The sequence below is a fragment of the Lissotriton vulgaris genome, chromosome 2_2 (genome assembly GCF_964263255.1).
Source record: "Lissotriton vulgaris chromosome 2_2, aLisVul1.2, whole genome shotgun sequence".
NCBI classification, from domain to species: domain Eukaryota; kingdom Metazoa; phylum Chordata; class Amphibia; order Caudata; family Salamandridae; genus Lissotriton; species Lissotriton vulgaris.
The window spans coordinates 224,929,696-224,949,868 of NC_141688.1; the positions used below are offsets into that span (position 1 = coordinate 224,929,696).

Here is a 20,173-nt window from a genome sequence, read left to right on the forward strand (position 1 = left end):
TTTTCAGCTGAACAGCCACAGCACATCATAGCACTGTAATGAACACATAATTGCAAATGCTGCGCGCCATCATGCTAAAATCACACTCTTTTGCAAAAATCTCTTTATATTAATAATTGTATTCCATTAGGAAGAGATGTGGCGTTATGGCCAAAGCTGCCACCTCTGTTGCTGGGGAACCAGGTTTGAGTCTCTGCATCGGCTCAATTACTATTATTATTATTAATAATGCATTCTTGGTAGAGTGCATGGCTACCTTTAGGTATCCCAACGCTAGTTGCAACCACTAGAAGATTACAGACTCACAACAGTTTCTGCAAGTGCCACGTTTTAAATTGCTTCCTGAATGCTAAGTGGTAGGTAATTGATCTAAGTTGGAGCGGTAGCGTGTACCATAGAGTGGTAGCATTATATGAGTACATACGCCCGCCAAATATGCCTGCCTCAACATCCAATGATTCTGGGAAAATCGCTCATCCTCTTAACCCCTTCCATGCGGCTGCGATTCTGCGCCTGTGCGGCAGAATCGCGAGTGGGCGTGTTTATGACGGCCCACAGCCGTCATCAGCACACGAGCACCGTAGTGCATGACGGCTGGGGGCCGTCATCAGCATGGAAGGGGTTAATAACTTGATGCTAATAATTTAGTATTGAATTTGTGGTCTTCGACACTGCACGAAAATAGATCTGTGATGCAGAAACCCCGCGGACGAAACATTGAACAACCATAAACTTAATCTAATGACCTTCCTCAGAACCACACTGTGAGAAACAAAAAAGAGAAAAGCGCCCAAAGAGTAGTTCCACAAAGCCAAGTGCAACACTTTTTTATTAAAAGTCATGAGGTCTTACAAAATCATACACTTGACATACACCATTAATATTTGTTGCGGTATTAACATTTATTAGTGAGCCTCGCTCGATTTTGCTATTGGACTAATTATATGGTAAGGACATTTTCTATTAAATGCATGTAAGCCTCTCGTGCCAGGAATGTTAACAATCTTACTGGAAGTTAAGTACCATTGTGTGCTAGTTGGAGACTGAGAGCTGCTTTGGCAGACTAACTTAGTTGGTGTTTTATGAATCATCCAACAAATACTTCATCAAATCTACTTGGATTCTGTCTTTTAACACTGGCGTGACGAGCTTGATTGCAGATAAGCATACACCACCAATTCTCCTAAGGACCCATGTGTGACTGTTCATATGAATTACTATGTGTTTTGATCTAAACTTAAATTCTGGCTCCTCAGTAAGGAACACTGAAAGGAGGTGTCGATCAGAGAATTACAGCCCTGAAAAGAGGTGCCGGTTGTAGGAATGTATTTTTACCTTACAAATGTCTGACTCAAGCTAACTGTACTCCTCGTGGCATGATCACCGGAGGTACAAGCAACTCAACAACTAATTTTCCCATGCTGACATCTGCGCAATCCAGGTATACGGAGACATTAGCTGCTCACCACCTAATTTCCTGGCAGCTGCGCAATACAGCATGCTCAGTGGCAAGACGCTTGACTGCCTCGTCATGATGTGACTTGAATGCCACAACACACTCATCTGACCATGCAAAATTAGCCTCCTTTTTAGCAGTTTTCTGATAGGCTCTACCACACTCGGATCCCCCTTTTCAAATTTTGAGTAGAACTCTGCTAGTCCAAGGATTTACCTTACTTTCTCTTTATCACTTGGGGTGGGGGCCCTCACTTTGCTATCCACCAAGTCCAAATTGTGTTGGATGCCCTCACCCAATACCCGATATTACGACCGAAGTAGATGCCCAACGTTACACCAATATTACATTTTCTTTTCATCGTGAGACCCTTGTCTGCCGGTTTCTTCAACACCTTCCTTAAGGTGTTATGCTCATGCACATCCCTGCCATATATGAGAATTTCATCCTGAAAGAATAGGATGTTAGGTACCTTCCCAAGAATCAACTTCATGATCCTCTGAAAACAGGCTGCAGCCGAGGTTAGCTCATACAACATCCTCTTAAACAGATAGTGTTGCGTGGCAAATTACAAAGGCAGCGGCTCTCTCAGAGGCTGTACAATGACAGACCAGACCGTACCGTACTATACATAGACCGGCATACCACACTATACTATACAGTGACAGTCCATAGCGTACCATGTATTTAAAGGCCAAGCCATACTAAATTCTACAATGAAAAGCCATACCTTGACATGTCATACCATATCATATTACACAATGACAGGCCATACCAAACCATACCATACCATACCATACCATACCATACCATACTATACAATGACATACCATACAATGACCTACCATACGAAATAAAGACAGCCAATACCATACATGGACAGACCATACTATACTATACTATACTATACCATACCATACCATACAATGGGATGCTAAACTATACCATACAATGACCTATACCATTCTAAACTGTTCAAGGCCATGCCATACTAAACTCTGCAAAGACATACCATACTATACAATTACAGACCATACTATACTATACAATGATATACCAAACGATACTATGTAATAACAGCCCCCATACCTTATAATTCTATACAATGACAGCTGTAACAAACCCTACAAAGACAGGCCATCTCGTACAGTAATAGGCCATACCATACTGCACTATACAATGACAGGCCATACCATCCTATACAGTGACAGCCATATCATACTGTATGATAGCCTATACTATACCATAAAATTACAGGCCATACCATTCCATGCCCTAATATGACAGGCCATTCATACCATACTATAGAATACAATGAGAAGACATGCCATAGCATACCATACCACCATGAAATAACGGTCCATATCATACTGCACTACAGAATGACATTCAATGCTATACTATAGAATGACTGGCCATACCATATAACACTATGGAATGACAGGCCGTTGGATACCACAACACAAAAAAACCCATTAATAATACCAGTAGATCCCGCATAGGCGAGACCTATTGGCTTTGTCAGCGCTTGTTATTATACTACTGTTTGCCTTTTCACAAATACTGATAATGGTAGCTGTGGTAAAATGTTTAATTCTTTCGATAAAAAGAAGCGGGAGATGTAGCAGTAAAATGTACCTTTCATTCTCAAGCTCTTAAAAGATTTCGTTGGCAAAGTAAACAATGCACAGTCACGAGAAAAACTAGAGGAAAGGGCATATCCGTCACTCAATACTGGACTAGACCGGCTGCTTGGTGGGAGTGGCCCAGCCTGCAGATATTCGAGAAACATGCACTGCTTTGCAAAAACGCTGGCTGTGTAATTGAAAGTTTGCGAAATAAAGAATTCTTAAGTGCTCGTTTGGCTACTCTGTTGACTTCAATCTGGTAGTACAGGTTTCTGAGTTATATATGCACACTGCTACTTTCAAAGCCTTGTCGTCCTTTATTCTATATACCCATTCCAATGAACCCCAGCTGTCTGGAGCTTATAGATTAGTTACAAGACCACTCACTGAATTTTCGACTGGCCATGTTTTTGTATAGTCATTTATGTGATAGCAATTTGTGTAGCACAGTCTTGCCACTAGTATTGCCTTATATTTCTGTCGGTTGTCAAGGCTGCTGTTGCCAGTCCAACTAAACCTTTGTTTGCTGGACTCTGAAAGGTACTCTATGGATTGTTCACGGGTGCTTTGGACCTCCAGACAGTGTAGGAGGATTTGTCTAGTGAGAGGAGGATATATACAGGATCAACTACGGTGCTCTTGGATAGTTTTGAGGTGTTTGGACATCCTTGGCTTTGGTTGTTTGATGGTGTTGTTTGAGTAAATGTGGCAAACCAGTTTTATTGCGATCCTCTCGTCCATAGAAGGCCATTTATCCCCTGGGTAGAGAGAACCTGAGACTGGTGCTGTTGTTTGGGTGACCCGACAGAACTATATGCATGTGTATATCGGAGCTGTGCCAGATGTGTTTTGTTTGATCTGTTGGGTTTTTGTGTGTGAAATATCTGGACGTTTATCCTGTTGAGTTCTCTTTCCCAACTGCATGAATCTGTCAGAACTTTTTTGGACACATATGAGGTGTTTTGTCGAACATTTTTTGTTGCTTGAATTTGTGTACCACATTTTTAATATGTTACATCTCCCGCTTCTTACTTATTTTCAATTTGCTTTAGCTGTGTATGAGTATGTAGAAGGTTATTGAAAGCATACAAAGTGAACTTCTACAGGGTGTGTTACGTTGTAAGGGTTACAGTAAAAAAATCAGCTAATGGGAAGGTAAAAAGGAACAAAACCCGAGACGAGAAGAAATGCAAGATTAGTTCAGATAAAGAAGAATAGGTACATTAAAACTGTCTGAAGACGAGAAAGTACTGATTAGTCTACTAGACAGACAGAAGAGGTACTAACTGCTAATTTGTTTAAATTGAAACATTTTTATACTTTGCACCTAGCATTTTTATCTAATAGTGAGCCTCACTTCGTTGACTGTTTTATTCTGACGTGTTTAACAAAAGATCTCGTACTTGCCTTGAGTGCCTTTCTGCATATTGTATGCTTAACATGTTAAGTGGTATGTCTACATGGAACTTATGGTGTTTGGAAATCTTAAAGGCCCATTAGCTTCGGACTCGCACTGCTCGGTTCAGAAATGGACGTTGAGATTGATGTAGCTGCTTTGAGTTTGGAAAGTGACAGTAGGGGTGTTCTGTACATGGACTTGTAACCGTTTTCCTTTTTGTGGGGCCTTCTCTCATGCAGACTGAGACTGACTTGGAAGTAGATTTTACTATAACTGAGCTTCAGTCTTTGGATCCACGTTGAAAGGGTGGCAGGTGTCAATGATGTGGGAATGGCCACCTGCCTTCAAACTGAAGTGAGTAATAACCCCCCCCCCCTCTATGTACTTTAAAAGTAGGGTAGTGAAGCGGACCGACGTATGATGCTGTGCTATGTGGCAGATTACATGCAGGGTTGGCTGTCTATTCCCCTATAACACCTTTTGTTACAGATATACTTTGGATATCTGTAAAGATAACTTAGTAAGTTTGTGGTCTTAAAATAAAAACATAATAAAAATAACTTGAAGGAATCTTATATTTACTGTCCAAAAGGTTAAAAAACACTGACATTCACTACTTACTGTTGGCTACATAACCTAATAACCAAGTGTGCATCTGACATCCTGAGATGATATTGCAGATGACTTTCTTTCTGTGGTCTCTAGTGACATACTAAATATATAATTGCCTCCATTGCCAAAAAGTTTCAGCATTTTCGCAAACGGTAAATCTGTATATGGGGAAAATTCACCCATACACTACATGATGGGCGACTCCTCATGTTTGTTATTAGTAGATCCCATTACTCCTGACAGAAGTCTGCCACAAAACACCAATACAGAAATGAAAGAAAGTATTAGGAGGCCAGGAGAGTGAAACAGAGGGGACGGATTAAAATTGAAGCCATGAGGAAGGAGCCTTCTGTATGCAATTGGAGATCCAGAACTCCTCGACTCTCATTGGCTTTGTATGACTGATGATGCATGTGATGATGTGGATAGCTGGCCATGGGCTTCTTACTGGCAGGTAGGTTAGTGTACAACAGCGTTAATGAGATGGTAGCAAGTATATGTCATGAATAAACAGGAGAGTAGTGGAGATATTATAGCAAATGGTGATGGGGAGAGTGATCAAGAGTTAGCAGTACTGGATTAGAGGAGGAACCCTCAATCGCTTAGGTAAGTGTGATTTGGACTTGAGCAAGAGTACACTCCATTTAATGTAACTCGTTGTTTTCAGTCTGACTAAGGTTGGCACTCTGGTTGGAACATTTGGAGAATACAGGCAAACGTACTCTGCAAATTTTGATGCAGGAGTAGAAGTGTTAAAACAACAACAGATTTACAGGACTTGGGCAGTGTGAGTAGGTTGGTGCTGGTATAGTATACAGACACGTAGTTCGCCAGTGCCATCCAATATATAGTTGTTTAGCATTACCAGTCAGACTTGGGTTTCTACAGTGTCTGCTTGAAGTATGAAGTGGTATGTAAACATTGTTTTTTTGCTTCGCATATTAAGGTTATCTATAAATACTGCTACTTCTGTGTGCCATATCTTTTAGTGATGCACAGAAATATACTATACTACTGATTACTAAAAGATATGTGTTACGAGTGCAGAACACATTCCTCACAACCTCTCTGCAAATATAGACTGAGATCATGTTGTGCAGCTCAATACCCAAGTCCATCTTCCTTCACACAGGGCACGCTCTCCTGTGCGTTAGCTGAGTTGGCTGGCCAGCATGAATTCTTCTGGCCCTATTGTCATCTTCTGTTATGTTCTGTGGGTCCACAAAGGAACACACATATTGTATTTGTATATTAGATTTCTATAGCGCCTTATCACCCAGGGGTCTCTAAGCGCTTTGCAGAGAGTACATACAAGTACCCAAAGGCCGTACATGAGAGGCAGAGGGCTGGTTTTCCAGGGTTAGTGGGCAGGAGGCCAGAAGATAGGACTATGCTAACCTTGGCGTTGAGTTACATTGTCTTGGTAAACAGCTCTGGAAGAGTGCTGTAGATCTAAGGGGAAAGGTGAAAATTGCAGGCAAATTAAGTAACAGAATAGCTTATTGCTATGAGTAATATAGAGACGGCACTCAAAATATCAAAGAGCTATTCTAGCTAAAGTAACAGCCGCTCCTCCCCGAAGTAGGCTTGTAGGTGATTCAAGAGCTTTTAAGGAAATTATAGGGTTACTAAAAATATTGAATGACAATATCAGGGTGGAGTGCATGTATGGCTAAAGTCGAATGGAGAGATTTCATAGTTGGCAATAGAATAAATCCTTAAAAGAATCAGATGTTATGTGTATAGGTTAATTGTGTAGGACTTTTCACTGACTTAAGGTAGTTTAAAAGCAGTGCTATTTGACGTGTAGCAAAGAAAACAAGCATTGGCAACGCTAATAGGTCTCGCATATGCATCCGCCAATGTTTTTTAGCCATGTTGTACACCAGTATGGCTAAATGTTAGTGATGCGTTGTGGAGTTGCTTAGAGTAGAGAATGCTTGGTGTGGTAGCGCCCTGTCATTTATAGCAAGCTCCTTTTCAATTGTAATGACCATTATAGTTGCACAGACATACAGTTTGACTAAAACAAATATACAGATCACACTCATTAATATTTGAAAATCAGCATCCTCTAGTGCATTGATTTATTTTGATCCTATAAAAATATTTGTTTCCACCCGACTGCAGAATTACAAAAAAGGGCTTAATTTGTGCTTTCCTAATTCTGATATATTATGAATTTTTTGCAGTCTTTTTGCAGGCATTTACACTTTGTTGTGTTCTAGAAACAAATGTCAGCCTACAGTCTTTTTATATGCTCAGATTCAGCAAGATTGTCACACAAATCCTTTCACTTTGCAGTGGGAAAAGAAAAGTAAACACTAAGGGGCAGATGTATCAAGATTCCATTTTGCGATTCCTAAATAGCGATTTTTAAGGAATCGCTATTTAGAATTAGCAAAATGGAATGTATGAAAAAAAGCGCAATTTTTTTGCGATTCCTTAATCTTCCTTATTTGCGAATTCGCATTTTGCGAATTCGCAAATTAGGAATAATTTCCCATGCATTCCTATGGGCCAGGAGGCCCAAAGGAATGATTGTGAAGTGATTCTCAAATTGCGAATTCGCAATTTGCTAATCGCAATTTGAGAATTATTACAAGGGTGCAGGGATGTCTCAGACACCCTGCTGCACCCCTGAAATGTACATGTGTGTGCGTCACATGCCACCATCAAAAATGCTAAATTGTGCATTTTTTTAAAGACTTCGCAAATTACCATCAACTACAACTTGGTGGTAATTTGCGAATTCTTAAACAAAAATCGCAATTCAAAAATGCTACCTACATAGCATTTAAGGAATCGCAAAATTGCGATTCCTTAAATGCTATGGCAAAATAAGGATTTGCAAATGTTTGCTATTTCTTATTTTGCGAATTCTTGATGTATGCCAAAACATGCAAAAAGACCTTTTGCGATTTGCAAAGGCAGAAATTCTGCGAATTTCGGCCTTTGTGTCGCAAAAGGCTTGATACATCTGCCCCTAAGCACCCTGGGAGACTGAGCCTTACATTTGAGTTCTATCTTTGACAAAATTGACAAGATAAAAACATTTAAAGGCCTGTTTATTGGTCCTTAACTTCTTAACTCAAGCATAGGTAATTTTGAGGTGTTTCAAGCCCTGGGCTTAAAAACTCGTCGGCTTTGACTTAAAAACGACTGAAGACACCATCCGCCTGATGAACTCCATCCACTCAGGATCGCCAACCGAACCATGTCCCCACCACATTTTCAACAAAGCAGACTCCATCATCGCAACCCATCTTTGCGATGTCATCAACTGCTCCTTCAACTCTGCTACCTTCCCAGAAAGCTGGAAACATGCCGAACTCAGCGCCCTTCTGAAGAAACCCACAGCGGACCCCTCTGAACTTAAGAACTACCGCCCCATCTCACTCCTCCCCTTCCCGGCCAAAGTCATCGAGAAAGCCGTCAATAGTCAGCTCGCCGCATTCCTTGAATCCAACAATTCACTTGACCCCTCACAGTCCGGCTTCCGAGCCAAACACAGCACCGAAACCGCCCTCATCGCTGCTACAGACGACATCCGAACGCTACTGGAAAACGGAGAAACAGTTGCCCTCATCCTACTTGACCTCTCCGCCGCCTTCGACAGTCTGTCATAACACCCTCATAGAACGCCTCCGCAACATCGGAATACAAGGAAAAGCGTTGGACTGGATCATCTCGTTCCTCGCCGGAAGAACCCAGAGAGTCTGCCTCCCCCTATTCAAATCAGAGGCAACTGAAGTCATCTGCGGCGCACCACAAGGATCACCACTCAGTCCCACCCTCTTCAATGTGTACATGAGTCCTCTCGCATCCATCGTGCGTCAACACAACCTCAACATCACCTCCTATGCTGACGACACCCAGCTAATCCTCTCCCTCACCAAAGATCCTAACACCGCCAAAACCAGTCTACACGAAGGAATGAAAGAAGTATCCGAATGGATGAAGAACAGTCGTTTAAAACTAAACTCGGACAAAACGGAAGTCCTCATATTAGGATCATTCCCCTCTGCATGGGATGACTCATGTTGGCCACCGGCTCTGGGCACAGCACCCATACCTACAGATCATGCACGTAACCTGGGCTTCATCCTAGACTCCTCCCTATCGATGAGCAGACAAGTCAACGCCGTCTCTTCATCATGCTTCAACATCCTACGCATGCTCAAAAAAATCTTCCGCTGGATCCCCAACGAAACAAGAAAGACAGTCACCCACGCACTAGTCACCAGCCGACTAGATTATGGAAACACCCACTACGCCGGAACCACAGCCAAACTACAGAAAAAACTCCAGCGCATCCAAAACGCCTCAGCCAGATACATACTGGACATCCCCCGTCAAGCTCACATTTCCGGTCATCTGAAAGATCTCCACTGGCTTCCCGTCAACAAAAGAATAACTTTCCGTCTCCTCACCCACGCACACAAGGCCCTCTACGTCCTAGGACCCGAATGCCTCAACAAACGACTATCCTTCTACACACCCACCCGCCAACTACGTTCATCCAATCAAGCCCTCGCCACAATCCCGCGCAACAATAGATCCACCATGGGAGGAAGATCTTTCTCCTATTTAGCGGCCAAAACCTGGAATTCCCTCCCCACTCACCTCCGCCTCACACAGAACCACCTCTCCTTCAGAAAGCAGCTAAAAACCTGGCTATTCGATAAATGATTCACTTAAGCACCCACCCTCACTCAAGCGCCTTGAGACCCTCTGGGTGAGTAGCGCTCTATACAAATGACTGAACTTGAACTTGGTGACCCGGACGTCATTAATCGTGAACGAGGAAGAAGCCTTTTGAGGATAGGTGAATTTCGACTAAATTCTTTGCTTTGTGTGTACTGGTATTCAGCATCCGTTAGAGGTGAAGAGCTGTTGTTGTTATCTACGATGTAATGTTTTAGAAAATGAGCAGTCTATTTAGGGGCCTAATAGTTGTGACGTACTATAACTGGTAAATGTAAGTGACTGTTTAGTTTTAGAGCAGAACCAAACCGCTCTTAAAATGTAGTTTTTAGAAAGTTATGTAGTGCCTTTATGGCAAAGATGATATGATAGGTGAGTGATATGGATAGCTAATCATGTCTCTTTAGCATGATCTTTTTTTATTTTCAGTGAGTTTCCTTGATACTCACTGTCCAAAACCTTTATGTTTACAGGAAAATAAGGGTATCTTGTATTACAGTTGGGGACTTGAGTCAGGCCATTCATAGCAGTAACTATAGTTTCTCTGTACTCTCTCATAAGAGTGTAAACAGTTGTGACAGTGAAATATATGTTTAAAAAACAGTTTATGGGCAATGAATCTCCTGTTTATATTCATCAATTGATTTTGGTCATACGGTGTATATTATAAATATATTTGTGTTCATATTGTAGGAAGCTGTTTTTTTATACAGTATACCAAAAATAGGTATACTGTGGAAAGAGTACAGGTATTCTATTGTAAGTGGACAGGGGTTCTAGCAAGAGCACCTGGGTTGAGCAGCCTTAGCCTTATCAGAGAGGACATCTGCAAATTCACACATAGTTAATAAATGATGCGCATGACTCAATAAGGAGATCCACACCAATTAATTAAAAAAATACATACCCCCCCCCCCCCCCCCCCCCTCTCTCAAAATCCAATCTCCTGGTGAGCCATATTTATTAACTTTTGACCTTGGTCTCCGAAAATGGAGCAAATGTGACAAGATCTAAAGACATTTATATTGCTCACAAAGTAATTGAGCAGTATAGATGCCTTTAATTCTTGTTATCTTGTCACATTTGCTCCACTTTCACAGACAAAGGTCAAGTACGTTACAGTCACGTCAAGGAGATTTTTCAAGTTACTAGACCTGCAAGCCTAGTAACATTTTTAGGATTTTTTTAGTCTTGATATATATATATCCGGCACCAGAATCAATGCGATCAGTTAAGTGCGTTTCGAGAGAGAACTACTTTTAGTTTTCAAAATTTGACACTTAATGCAATTTTATCTTATGGAGGAAAAACCAATACTACATACAGTTAGTTCACAGATTGATTAATCTCCTCGACTTAAGATAAGTATGGGTGCAAAGTCCCAGGCGACACCACCCGGTGCACTCTGGCAGCACTGGGTCGGCCGGGTGCAGAGGTGCTTTTCAGTGTTGGGTCCCCCAATGTAATCCTAGGAGGAAAAACATGTACTGTCTTTGGAAACTCCGCAGTGACTTACTGAACCAATGTGGACTTAAAGGAAGTATGGGGCAAGGTCCAGGGCTAAACCTACAGGTCACCTTGGGAGGTTCTTGGGCGTTTGGATGCAGAGGTATGTTACGTCGTCGGTGCCCAGTGTTAGTCAATGGGTATTGGTCAGTTGGAAAGAGGCTTTGTTTGAACTGGGAAACTAGCTAGGCTCAACCAACAAGGGTGCACCATTTCACGATGATCCGGGACGTGGGGACACCTATGGGCCACTACCACATGGGTCAGGGGTGACGGGTGAAGAGGTGTCTAGAGGCATCTAGTTTTTCACAGCCAAATCACTTGATGTCTGGGGCTGCACAAAGAGGCTGCAGGCGTCGTCTAGCAGTCACCTCTTGGCTAACCCAAGGTGGTCTTCTTCTCTGGAGGACCATGCTGGCACCGTTGGCCCACGTCAACTCGTGATTAGAGTTACAGATTTAGTGCTGCTGACCGGTGTCTGATTTACGCATCCGCAGTACTCGCAGTTCTTTCTGTGGTACCTGCAGGGTGCAGAGAAGCAGCTCTGCTGGTCCTCTTGAATTCCTGAGTCTGGACAGAAGCCCTGGAAGTCCTCCCAAACGTTTGCAGGCACAGCAGCTTACAGCATAGTTTACTTTGGTGCAATTGTCGCGAACAGGCTGGCAGGATTGGAGCCAAGTCATTTGCTTCTTCCACAGTTCTTGCTTTTCTCTGCTCTTCAGTCCTTCTTTTAGGTTGGCAGGATCCAATTTGGGTGTGCCAGACGCTTCCCTAAATAGTCGTTTTAGGAGCGTTAGGGGAGAGTAGGGTAGTAGTCAATCGGCATCTTACCCCTGGGTGCATTACGCCCTCTATATGACCCTGTCCCAGAGTGCCTAAGTTTGCCATCACAAAGATGGCAGAATCTGACATTTTGTCTTCACTTCAGTTAGCCCACCCTAGGGGTGGAACTAGCCTGAGGGTGAACACGCCTCTCAACTAATTTTCCCACCTGTCCAGGTGCCAAAGGTGCCCTGAACAGAGGGGAGGTCAGCAGCCTCTCCTGTGTGGGTAGTTAGATTTGAATAACAAAGGCAGAGGTTTCTGTGAAGCTCCCTGCCTTGGAATACTAATTCTCGGGTCATCCTGTGCGAGCGAGTGTAAACACCCTGTGCCCGAGTAGGCTTTGTACCTGACCTCCTGAAAGCAAAGGCCCACACCCCTGGTGATACGCAACTAGTCTGTGATGGCAGGCAGGCTAAGACCAGTCAATGAGTGAACTGATAATTAGTAGGTTTTCAGGTGGGCACCTCTAAGGTGCCCTTTTGGTCATGCAGTAATAAATCCAACACTGTAATCAGTGTGGGGTTATTAATACGAGACGTTTGATACCAAACATTCCTGGTTTCAGTGAAGTCATCATGTTTTCACCAAGACACACAACCTTCAATGGCAGTCTGCATGATTTGGATGAGGGGGTCCCTTAATGTGGCACAATATGTGTGGCAGCCTTTAGGGACCCTCCTCAGTATCTAAGGCACTAGGTACCAGGGTTACTATTTACTAGGCACTTACAGAGGGTGCTAAAGTTATTGGCAATTGGGGGTACAATTGGACAGATTTGGGAAAGAGTTCTCTCTCTGGGGACCTTGTTAGCAGGAACCCAGTGTACCTATAGTCAAAATCACCTCAAATAACGGGCAAAAAGTGGGGGTGACCATGTCAAAAAGAGGCACTCTTCTACATGCACACACATAAATATGCAAAAAAGCAGCAGGGGACTCTGAGTAGGTCCCATGTTTAGGTTGAGAGCTGCTTCTGTATCGAACATGCTACAACACCAGCGACACTCTGAATCTGCTCACCTCAAATCTCTATTGTCTAGCACAGTTTTTAAGCATAAGATTAGCATTGTGCCATCCACTCCAAACTAGAGAGGGACAAAGCATTTTACCATTTCTACAGCTAAGTCTTTAAGCATAGGATTAATACAGTGCCATCCACTCATTGGTAAAATACTATCCAAGCTAACCTGGAATGAATAAAAGCAACCTCTGCTACACTTATAACTATCATTGCATTACGTTGTTCCTTTCTTTTAAAGGAAATGGTAGGCAGACCCAAACCATCCTTTGTTGCTACAGGTTGCAAGGACAACCTGGTACTGTAGGGAGGCGCAAGTGGAATAACCTGCTTAACAATCCTGAGCTTCTGACTATGGCCGAAGCGGATAACCCACCTTCACAGGCAACCCCTCGTTCAACAACGATCGGTTTAATGAGTGGATGACCTCCCTAGCTGGTACATTAGCACCAATTGCTTGCCCTAGGAAGGGCACCATTAACAAAGAATCTGCATCTTGGTTTACCACCTGCTTAAAGGATCTACAATGCCAATGCAGGAAATTGGAGAGAATTTGGAGAAGGAACTATAACTTAGTGGTCCTTCTTTCCTGTAGAGCAGCTCTTAGACAATACCATCATCAAAAAAAGTGCAAAAGAAGTCATACTATTCTAACCAAATCTGCCAGGGAGCAGCAAATCTGAAAATATTTTTTAAGATTGTGAAATCCTATATGAACCCAAAAATATTAGACCAGGAAATTCAGCCATCACAAGGTTTCTGTGATCAAATTTCAGAATTCTTTGAGAATAAAATCATTGAATTGAGGAAAGATTTTATAGAGATTACTCCCTCGGCTAGTACACCACTTTCCTTAGGGACGAGAGGAGAATTCCCTTATTTTGAAGAGATCAGTATGGAACAGTCTAGGCAAGCCATTCTCGCCTCTAAGTCTGGTACACCCTTTACCTCCTGCCCTCCAAGAGTACTACATGAAATTGTGAATATTATAAATCCAACTATGAATCAAATAAACAACTCCTTATTTGAATCATCTAGCGTACCAGATAATTGGAGTATCGTGGCGGTAAAACCCCTACAAAAAAACAAAATCGCATACCCTGCCACCCTTTCCTATCTCAGACCAATTTCATTAGTACTGTGTCTGAGTAAAATAGTGGAGAAGCTGGCTAATAAGCAACTAAACGATTTTTTGCAAAAAGAAAATATTTTACATCCAAAACAATCTGGTTTCGGACTTGGACATTTAACAGAATCAGTGCTGCTACATACTACGGAACCTCTAAAGTTTGCCCTAGATCAGGGCAAGGATGCAGTACTTATTCTATTGGATTTATTGGACGCGTTTGACACTGTCTCTCATGATATTCTGAGAGATAGGCTTGCAACAAGTGGCATTACCAATAGGCGCTCGTCTGGTTTTCATCTTTTCTAGAAAACAGCGCAATATAGTTACTCGTGGATGTCACAAGTCCATAGAAAAACAGCTATCATCAAGGGTGCCGCAGGGCTCACCCTTAAGCCCGACCTTATTCAATCTCTATATGACCCCACTGCTCATTGTAATGGACTATTTTGGTGTTGAAGCCATTGCATACGCAGATGACACACAGATCATTCTCACCTTAGACAAGAGTTCCACTGTGGCGGCGGAGAAATGTCATCGCTGCCTAACGGCAGCCATGAATTAGATGAAACTTAATCATCTGAAATGTTACAGCCAAAAAACAGAAATCATGCTGTTTGGGAAAGCTAATCTCTTCATGCCCAGTCAGTGGGGACCTGCAAATATGGTTCCACCCCCAAATACTGCGTATACAGTGTGGAACTAGGGGATTAAGTTTGATCCCACTCTATCTTTCCACAAGCAAGCACTTGCAGTGGCAGGTATGTGCTTCCATACCATAAAGATCTTGAGAAAGTTCCTAGATTTACTTCCTATGAATGCTAGGAAGGCAGTAGCTGTTGCACAGGTTTTATCTCGCTTGGACTACTGCAACAGCCTGTATGCAGGAGTAAATAAAGCTGTACTGAAAAAGCTACAGGTGGTCCAGAATGCGGCAGCCAGGTATGTGCGCCGGCTTCCCGGGGGATCTCCTTCAGCGGCCGTACTCCAACGCCTGCACTGGTTGCCAGTTCTTAACAGGATCCTGTTTAAAGTATTAACAATCACATATTAGTCCATAAAGGCATCAGGGCCGACATGTTTTTGGTCTAGAATACGCCCCTATTCAACACAACGCCTTTTGCGGTCATCTTCAGATATCTTCCTGCAGCCCCTAGCTTTCGTTTGCAAACGAAAGGGGGGCAAAACCATAGCTGTACTAGGAACCAAAGCCTGGAACACTCTGCCTCTCCAGCTGAGATTATTCAGAAAAGGGGGTGGTGATGGACAGAGTTTCTGAATTAAGCAGAATACTCCTACCCAGTCAACAGATCAGGGCTTGATCCATCACCGTTTTTTAGCTCACTGCACCATCCCAGCTCAGAACCTGGCTACATGCAAATTAGTCTGTCCCTGTCCCAGTGCATCATGGGAACAGGGCAGACCAAACTACCAAGCCAATTCTTTTACTGGGAAGGAAACAAGCTTCCGGGGACCGGTTTCTAGCATTACAGCCGTCATCGGCCCGGCTTGCTTGAATCCTGATGGTGCAATGAGCAATTGCTCACTGCACCATCAGGATTCAAGCAAGCCGGGCCGACGACGGCTGAAATGCCAGAAACCGGTCCCCGGAAGCTTGTCTCCTTTCTGGTGAAGAATTTGCTTGGTAGGTTGGTCTGCCCTGTTCCCATGATGCACTGGGCCAGGGACAGACTCATTTGCATATAGCCAGGTTCTGAGCTGGGATGGTGCAGTGAGCTAAATAACGGTGATGGATCAAGCCCTGATCTTTGGACTGGGTAAGAGTGGTCTGCTTAATTCAGACACTCTGTTCATCACCACCCCCTTTTCTGAATCGTTTTTGGCCACTATAGGTGTGGCAGGGTATACTCAGACATGAGTCCTTTGCTCACTGCACCATCAGGATTCAAGCAAGCCGGGCCGACGACGGCTGAAATGCCAGAAACCGGTCCTCGGAAGCTTGTCTCCTTTCTGGTGAAGAATTGGCTTGGTAGTTTGGTCTGCCCTGTTCCCATGATGCACTGGGCCAGGGACAGACTAATTTGCATATAGCCAGGTTCTGAGCGGGGATGGTGCAGTGAGCTAAATAACGGTGATGGATCAAGCCCTGATCTTTGGACTGGGTAAGAGTGGTCTGCTTAATTCAGACACTCTGTTCATCACCACCCCCTTTTCTGAATCCTCTCCAGCTGAGATTGGCACAATCAGAACCTATGTTCAGAAAACCGCTAAAAACATGGATCTTTGCTGCCCCAGATAACATGGTGCTCTCTCTCATCTGACCCTCTTCTTTAATTTGACTCCACGCTGTTGTATACTAAGACCTCTTGAAGCATTTCTGCTAGCGCCAAGATGCTCCTTCGAGGGAACTTTGCGCTTTATAAATGTATGCATTCATTCATTCATGTCTCAGCAACTATACATAGATTGTTTTTTTAAAGAAATCTCAACACATTTTTCACTCAATTTGGTAGAGTTATGTTGAGACTTAAGCTTCTTTGGCACATTGTATCAGAAGATTCCATAAATGCAGTATTCTTACATTGTGTCTTCAACTATGTATGTTTTGACCTTTTGTAGATGAGATTATAAGGACACCAGATGCATTAAATAACCATGGCAGTGTTAGAATAGGTGTGCTTTACTGAGATTATGGTGTTGAATGTCAAATTGCACACATTTCAACTCCTGCACTCTTAAGTTGTTTAAGATAGGGAGGGAAGCACCAAGGAATTGGTGCTAGTTGGCTGAGATTTTGTTTGTGGATAAACTGTGACTAGATGGATGTTTTTTTTCTTTGTTGTACGTAAAGTAAGTAGCTCAAAATCCATGCTTTCAATAGAAGCATGCATTTGCGTCTGTTGATAGTATTACCAGATTAGTTACTGTTAGTGGCAAATGTAGAAACACAAATGAGTTGACATTTTTTTCTGTATATTAAGGTGTGAAACTAGCAACTGATAGCATAACCTGGCCAATTGTATTACATTCCTGTCTAACTCCCCATAGTGGTGTCGCTTGATACGTTTATTTGTCTAAGGTAACGTTGTTGTAATTATTGTTGGTATTCTTAATGATATTTATAGAGTACAGTGTTACGCAGAAACTGGTGTCCAGCTGCTCATGTTAACCAGAGGGGAAGGAAGTAGGAATATACCAAGCAAGGTTTGTAGTACAGTCTTTGCAAACAGATTCAATTAACATTTTTCTAAGCCACCTTCAGACAATTGGAAGCTCACTTTGAACATATTAGGAGAGCCATTACATATCTCCAGCGCAGCGTTCTCCAAACGCTGACCCCTAATTGTTTGCATTGATTAAAGCTTGGTTCAGCAGTTTGGAAGATAGAGATCCCATACATCTTGCGGATATGTCAATTGGTATATTGTGCTTTTGTGGTAGCAACTGTTCTTATCAGCCAAGGTGTAGAAAATCAGTTGCAGAGGACTATTTATTTTTATTTTGTTAATCCATCTATCTCCTGACATTGCAAGCCATTTCATACACTTACTTCAGCCGCAGGTTTTAACCTGCAGAATGTTTTCCCAGTGTTTGCATAGGGATTTGAGTTCACTATTTTGAGTTTCTAGGTGAAATGGAAGAAATCATGCAGTTTTATAACTTGTTGAAATCGCACATTTAACCCCCATTCTAACATGCAGAAGTAGGAGTGTGATGGCAAAATAGCTGGGGATAAGAACGTTAAGTACTGTTTTATTGGGTCGATTTTGTCCATCTGACCTGGTATTTGAGCAACATGTATCATCAATACCTTATTAGCCAAGGTTTCATTTTCCATTCTGTTGCACTATGCACAATTATGGATCAATCTTCTACTGACCATTTCTTAAAGCTCGCAGCACGTAGTTAGTTTACAAACTTGTCTGACAAATGCACACATTTTAGGTGCCTCTTCATAAAGAATTGCAGACTTACTATTGGTTTAAAATAGTATTTGTTTTTTTTTTTAAATAGGCACCTGACTGCCTTACAACAGGGGCCGGTGTTCCGGTTGCTGATAAGCTGAATGTTTTGACTGCAGGGCCACGAGGTCCCCTTCTGGTTCAAGATGTTGTTTTTGCAGATGAGATGGCCCACTTCGACCGGGAGAGGATCCCAGAGAGGGTTGTGCACGCCAAAGGGGCAGGTAAGTTATAACCTATTTTTTTACTTGGGCTTTTTTTCTGCTTTTATCAGTGAGGTTATTCAGTATCTTCAGGACCTTGCGCTTTGCGACAATGGTCTCCACATGGTTTGGGGGGTGGGTAGGAAATTGTTTTCATCTGTTTTCATTTTTGTGTGTTTCTTTTTAAGGTATTTTAAAATGTCCTGCTAGTTGCTGGGCTTAAAGAACCTATTTTCCAAAGGGGTGGACCCTAAGTAAAATACTGCCACCATCCTCACCATCCCCAGAAGAACAGAAAGCTTAACCGGATAAGCCCGTAAACCCAGTTGAGTTCTGGGTGATTGTAATACCATACAACAATGTCTCAACAGATAGTATTCTAAAGACAAATGATTACACAGAAAAAAAAATTGCAAAGAAGAGAAATGCGAGAAGCACCAAGATTTAATATTGCGGTCTGTATTCAAGCATTGGTAGAGAAATTAATTTCAGACAGCAATATCCGTATTGCTTGTACATAACAAATCTCCGCATACTTGCAACTTCTCGCACATAACAAGTCTCTGTAAAATAGTTTCCTCAGTTTTCATATGTTCTGTACAATTTTTAACTTTACGCCTTCTCATTGTTTAACTTCACTGTCACGTGCCTCACATGCACTGTGCATTTTTTCACGAGTACTATATGTGCACTTTTTTGCTGATTACACTTATGTACAAGGGTTACTGATATTGCTGTCTAAAATGAATAACTGCACCCATGCTTGAATACAAACTGCGATAGTCAACCTTGGTGTTTCTCCGAATTCTTCTCTGTACGTTTGTAATTTATTTTGCTCTGTAATAATTCGTGTTAAGCTACTTCCTGTTGAGACTTGTATGTTATTAACTACCCTAGATTGAGAGTGAAAATTGTAGTGATAAGACCCTGATAGGTAGGTTAGAAAAACGTTTTCTCCAGGCTAGTGTAGCGTAGCCTTTTTGTATGAGGCACATATTATTTTGATAACATCTGTTTATTATTAAACGCAGCTGTAAGCTAGAAGACCACTAGTATACACGTAGGTCAACAAAGAAAAATAACTTTCTTTCGTACCTCGAAAGCAAGCTGTCTCTCTCTGTGCAAGGAAATAAATACAGATATTTTTCATTCATTATCTGTGCCGTTTCTCATATTATTCCCTATGAACTTGGTCCTATTCTTCCACTTTTCTCTAAGCCAGATGAAGTTGGTAGAGAAGGTTGGGTGGTTGAGGGGGTGTAGAGTAGGCACACTCATTAACACTGTTGTCAAAGAATTCTGTACATATAATTTTTCCTCTCAGATCTCGTCACAATACATCAGTTGGGTACTCTTATCTCGACCGGATCGTTAAGTTTTTCCACCCCTCCCCAAGCGTGCTGTTTCTTACACTCTGTTGTGTTGCTCTTAGCTAGGTGTATCACATAACCTCTAATCTTTGTGCCCACAAGCTTTTTCTGACCCCTAGCACACCTAATGTCTCCGTTGCTACTCCTGCCTAGAAACAGGATTGTAGGCTCATTTTGAAAACCATGTTTCTTTCTCTCCGGCATTCCTGAAGAGTCTCCCCTCATTCTCATCGTGCTTCCGAACTTCAATTGCTCTCTTGCTATGTTGTTTTCCACCTACTCTGTTGGAAGGCACTGTGGCAGTCTTAAGTTCCTCCATCTTACCCTCGTCATGTGTTGATAATGTTGTATTTCTTTATGATGCCGTCTAAGATAGCTGCTAACACCTCTCCAACCCAAAT

The 20,173-nt window shown here is 42.4% G+C and overlaps 1 protein-coding gene across 1 annotated transcript in view; it reads left to right on the forward strand.

Annotated features, from left to right (window-relative positions):
• The window catches only part of LOC147729276 (catalase), a 316,196-nt gene that overhangs the window by 32,506 nt on the left and 263,517 nt on the right, over nt 1–20,173 (forward strand). Inside the window, exon 2 of the mRNA XM_086959591.1 lies at nt 18,252–18,423. Coding sequence (XP_086815717.1) covers nt 18,252–18,423 — 172 coding nt within the window. The remainder of the gene's footprint in view (nt 1–18,251; nt 18,424–20,173) is intronic.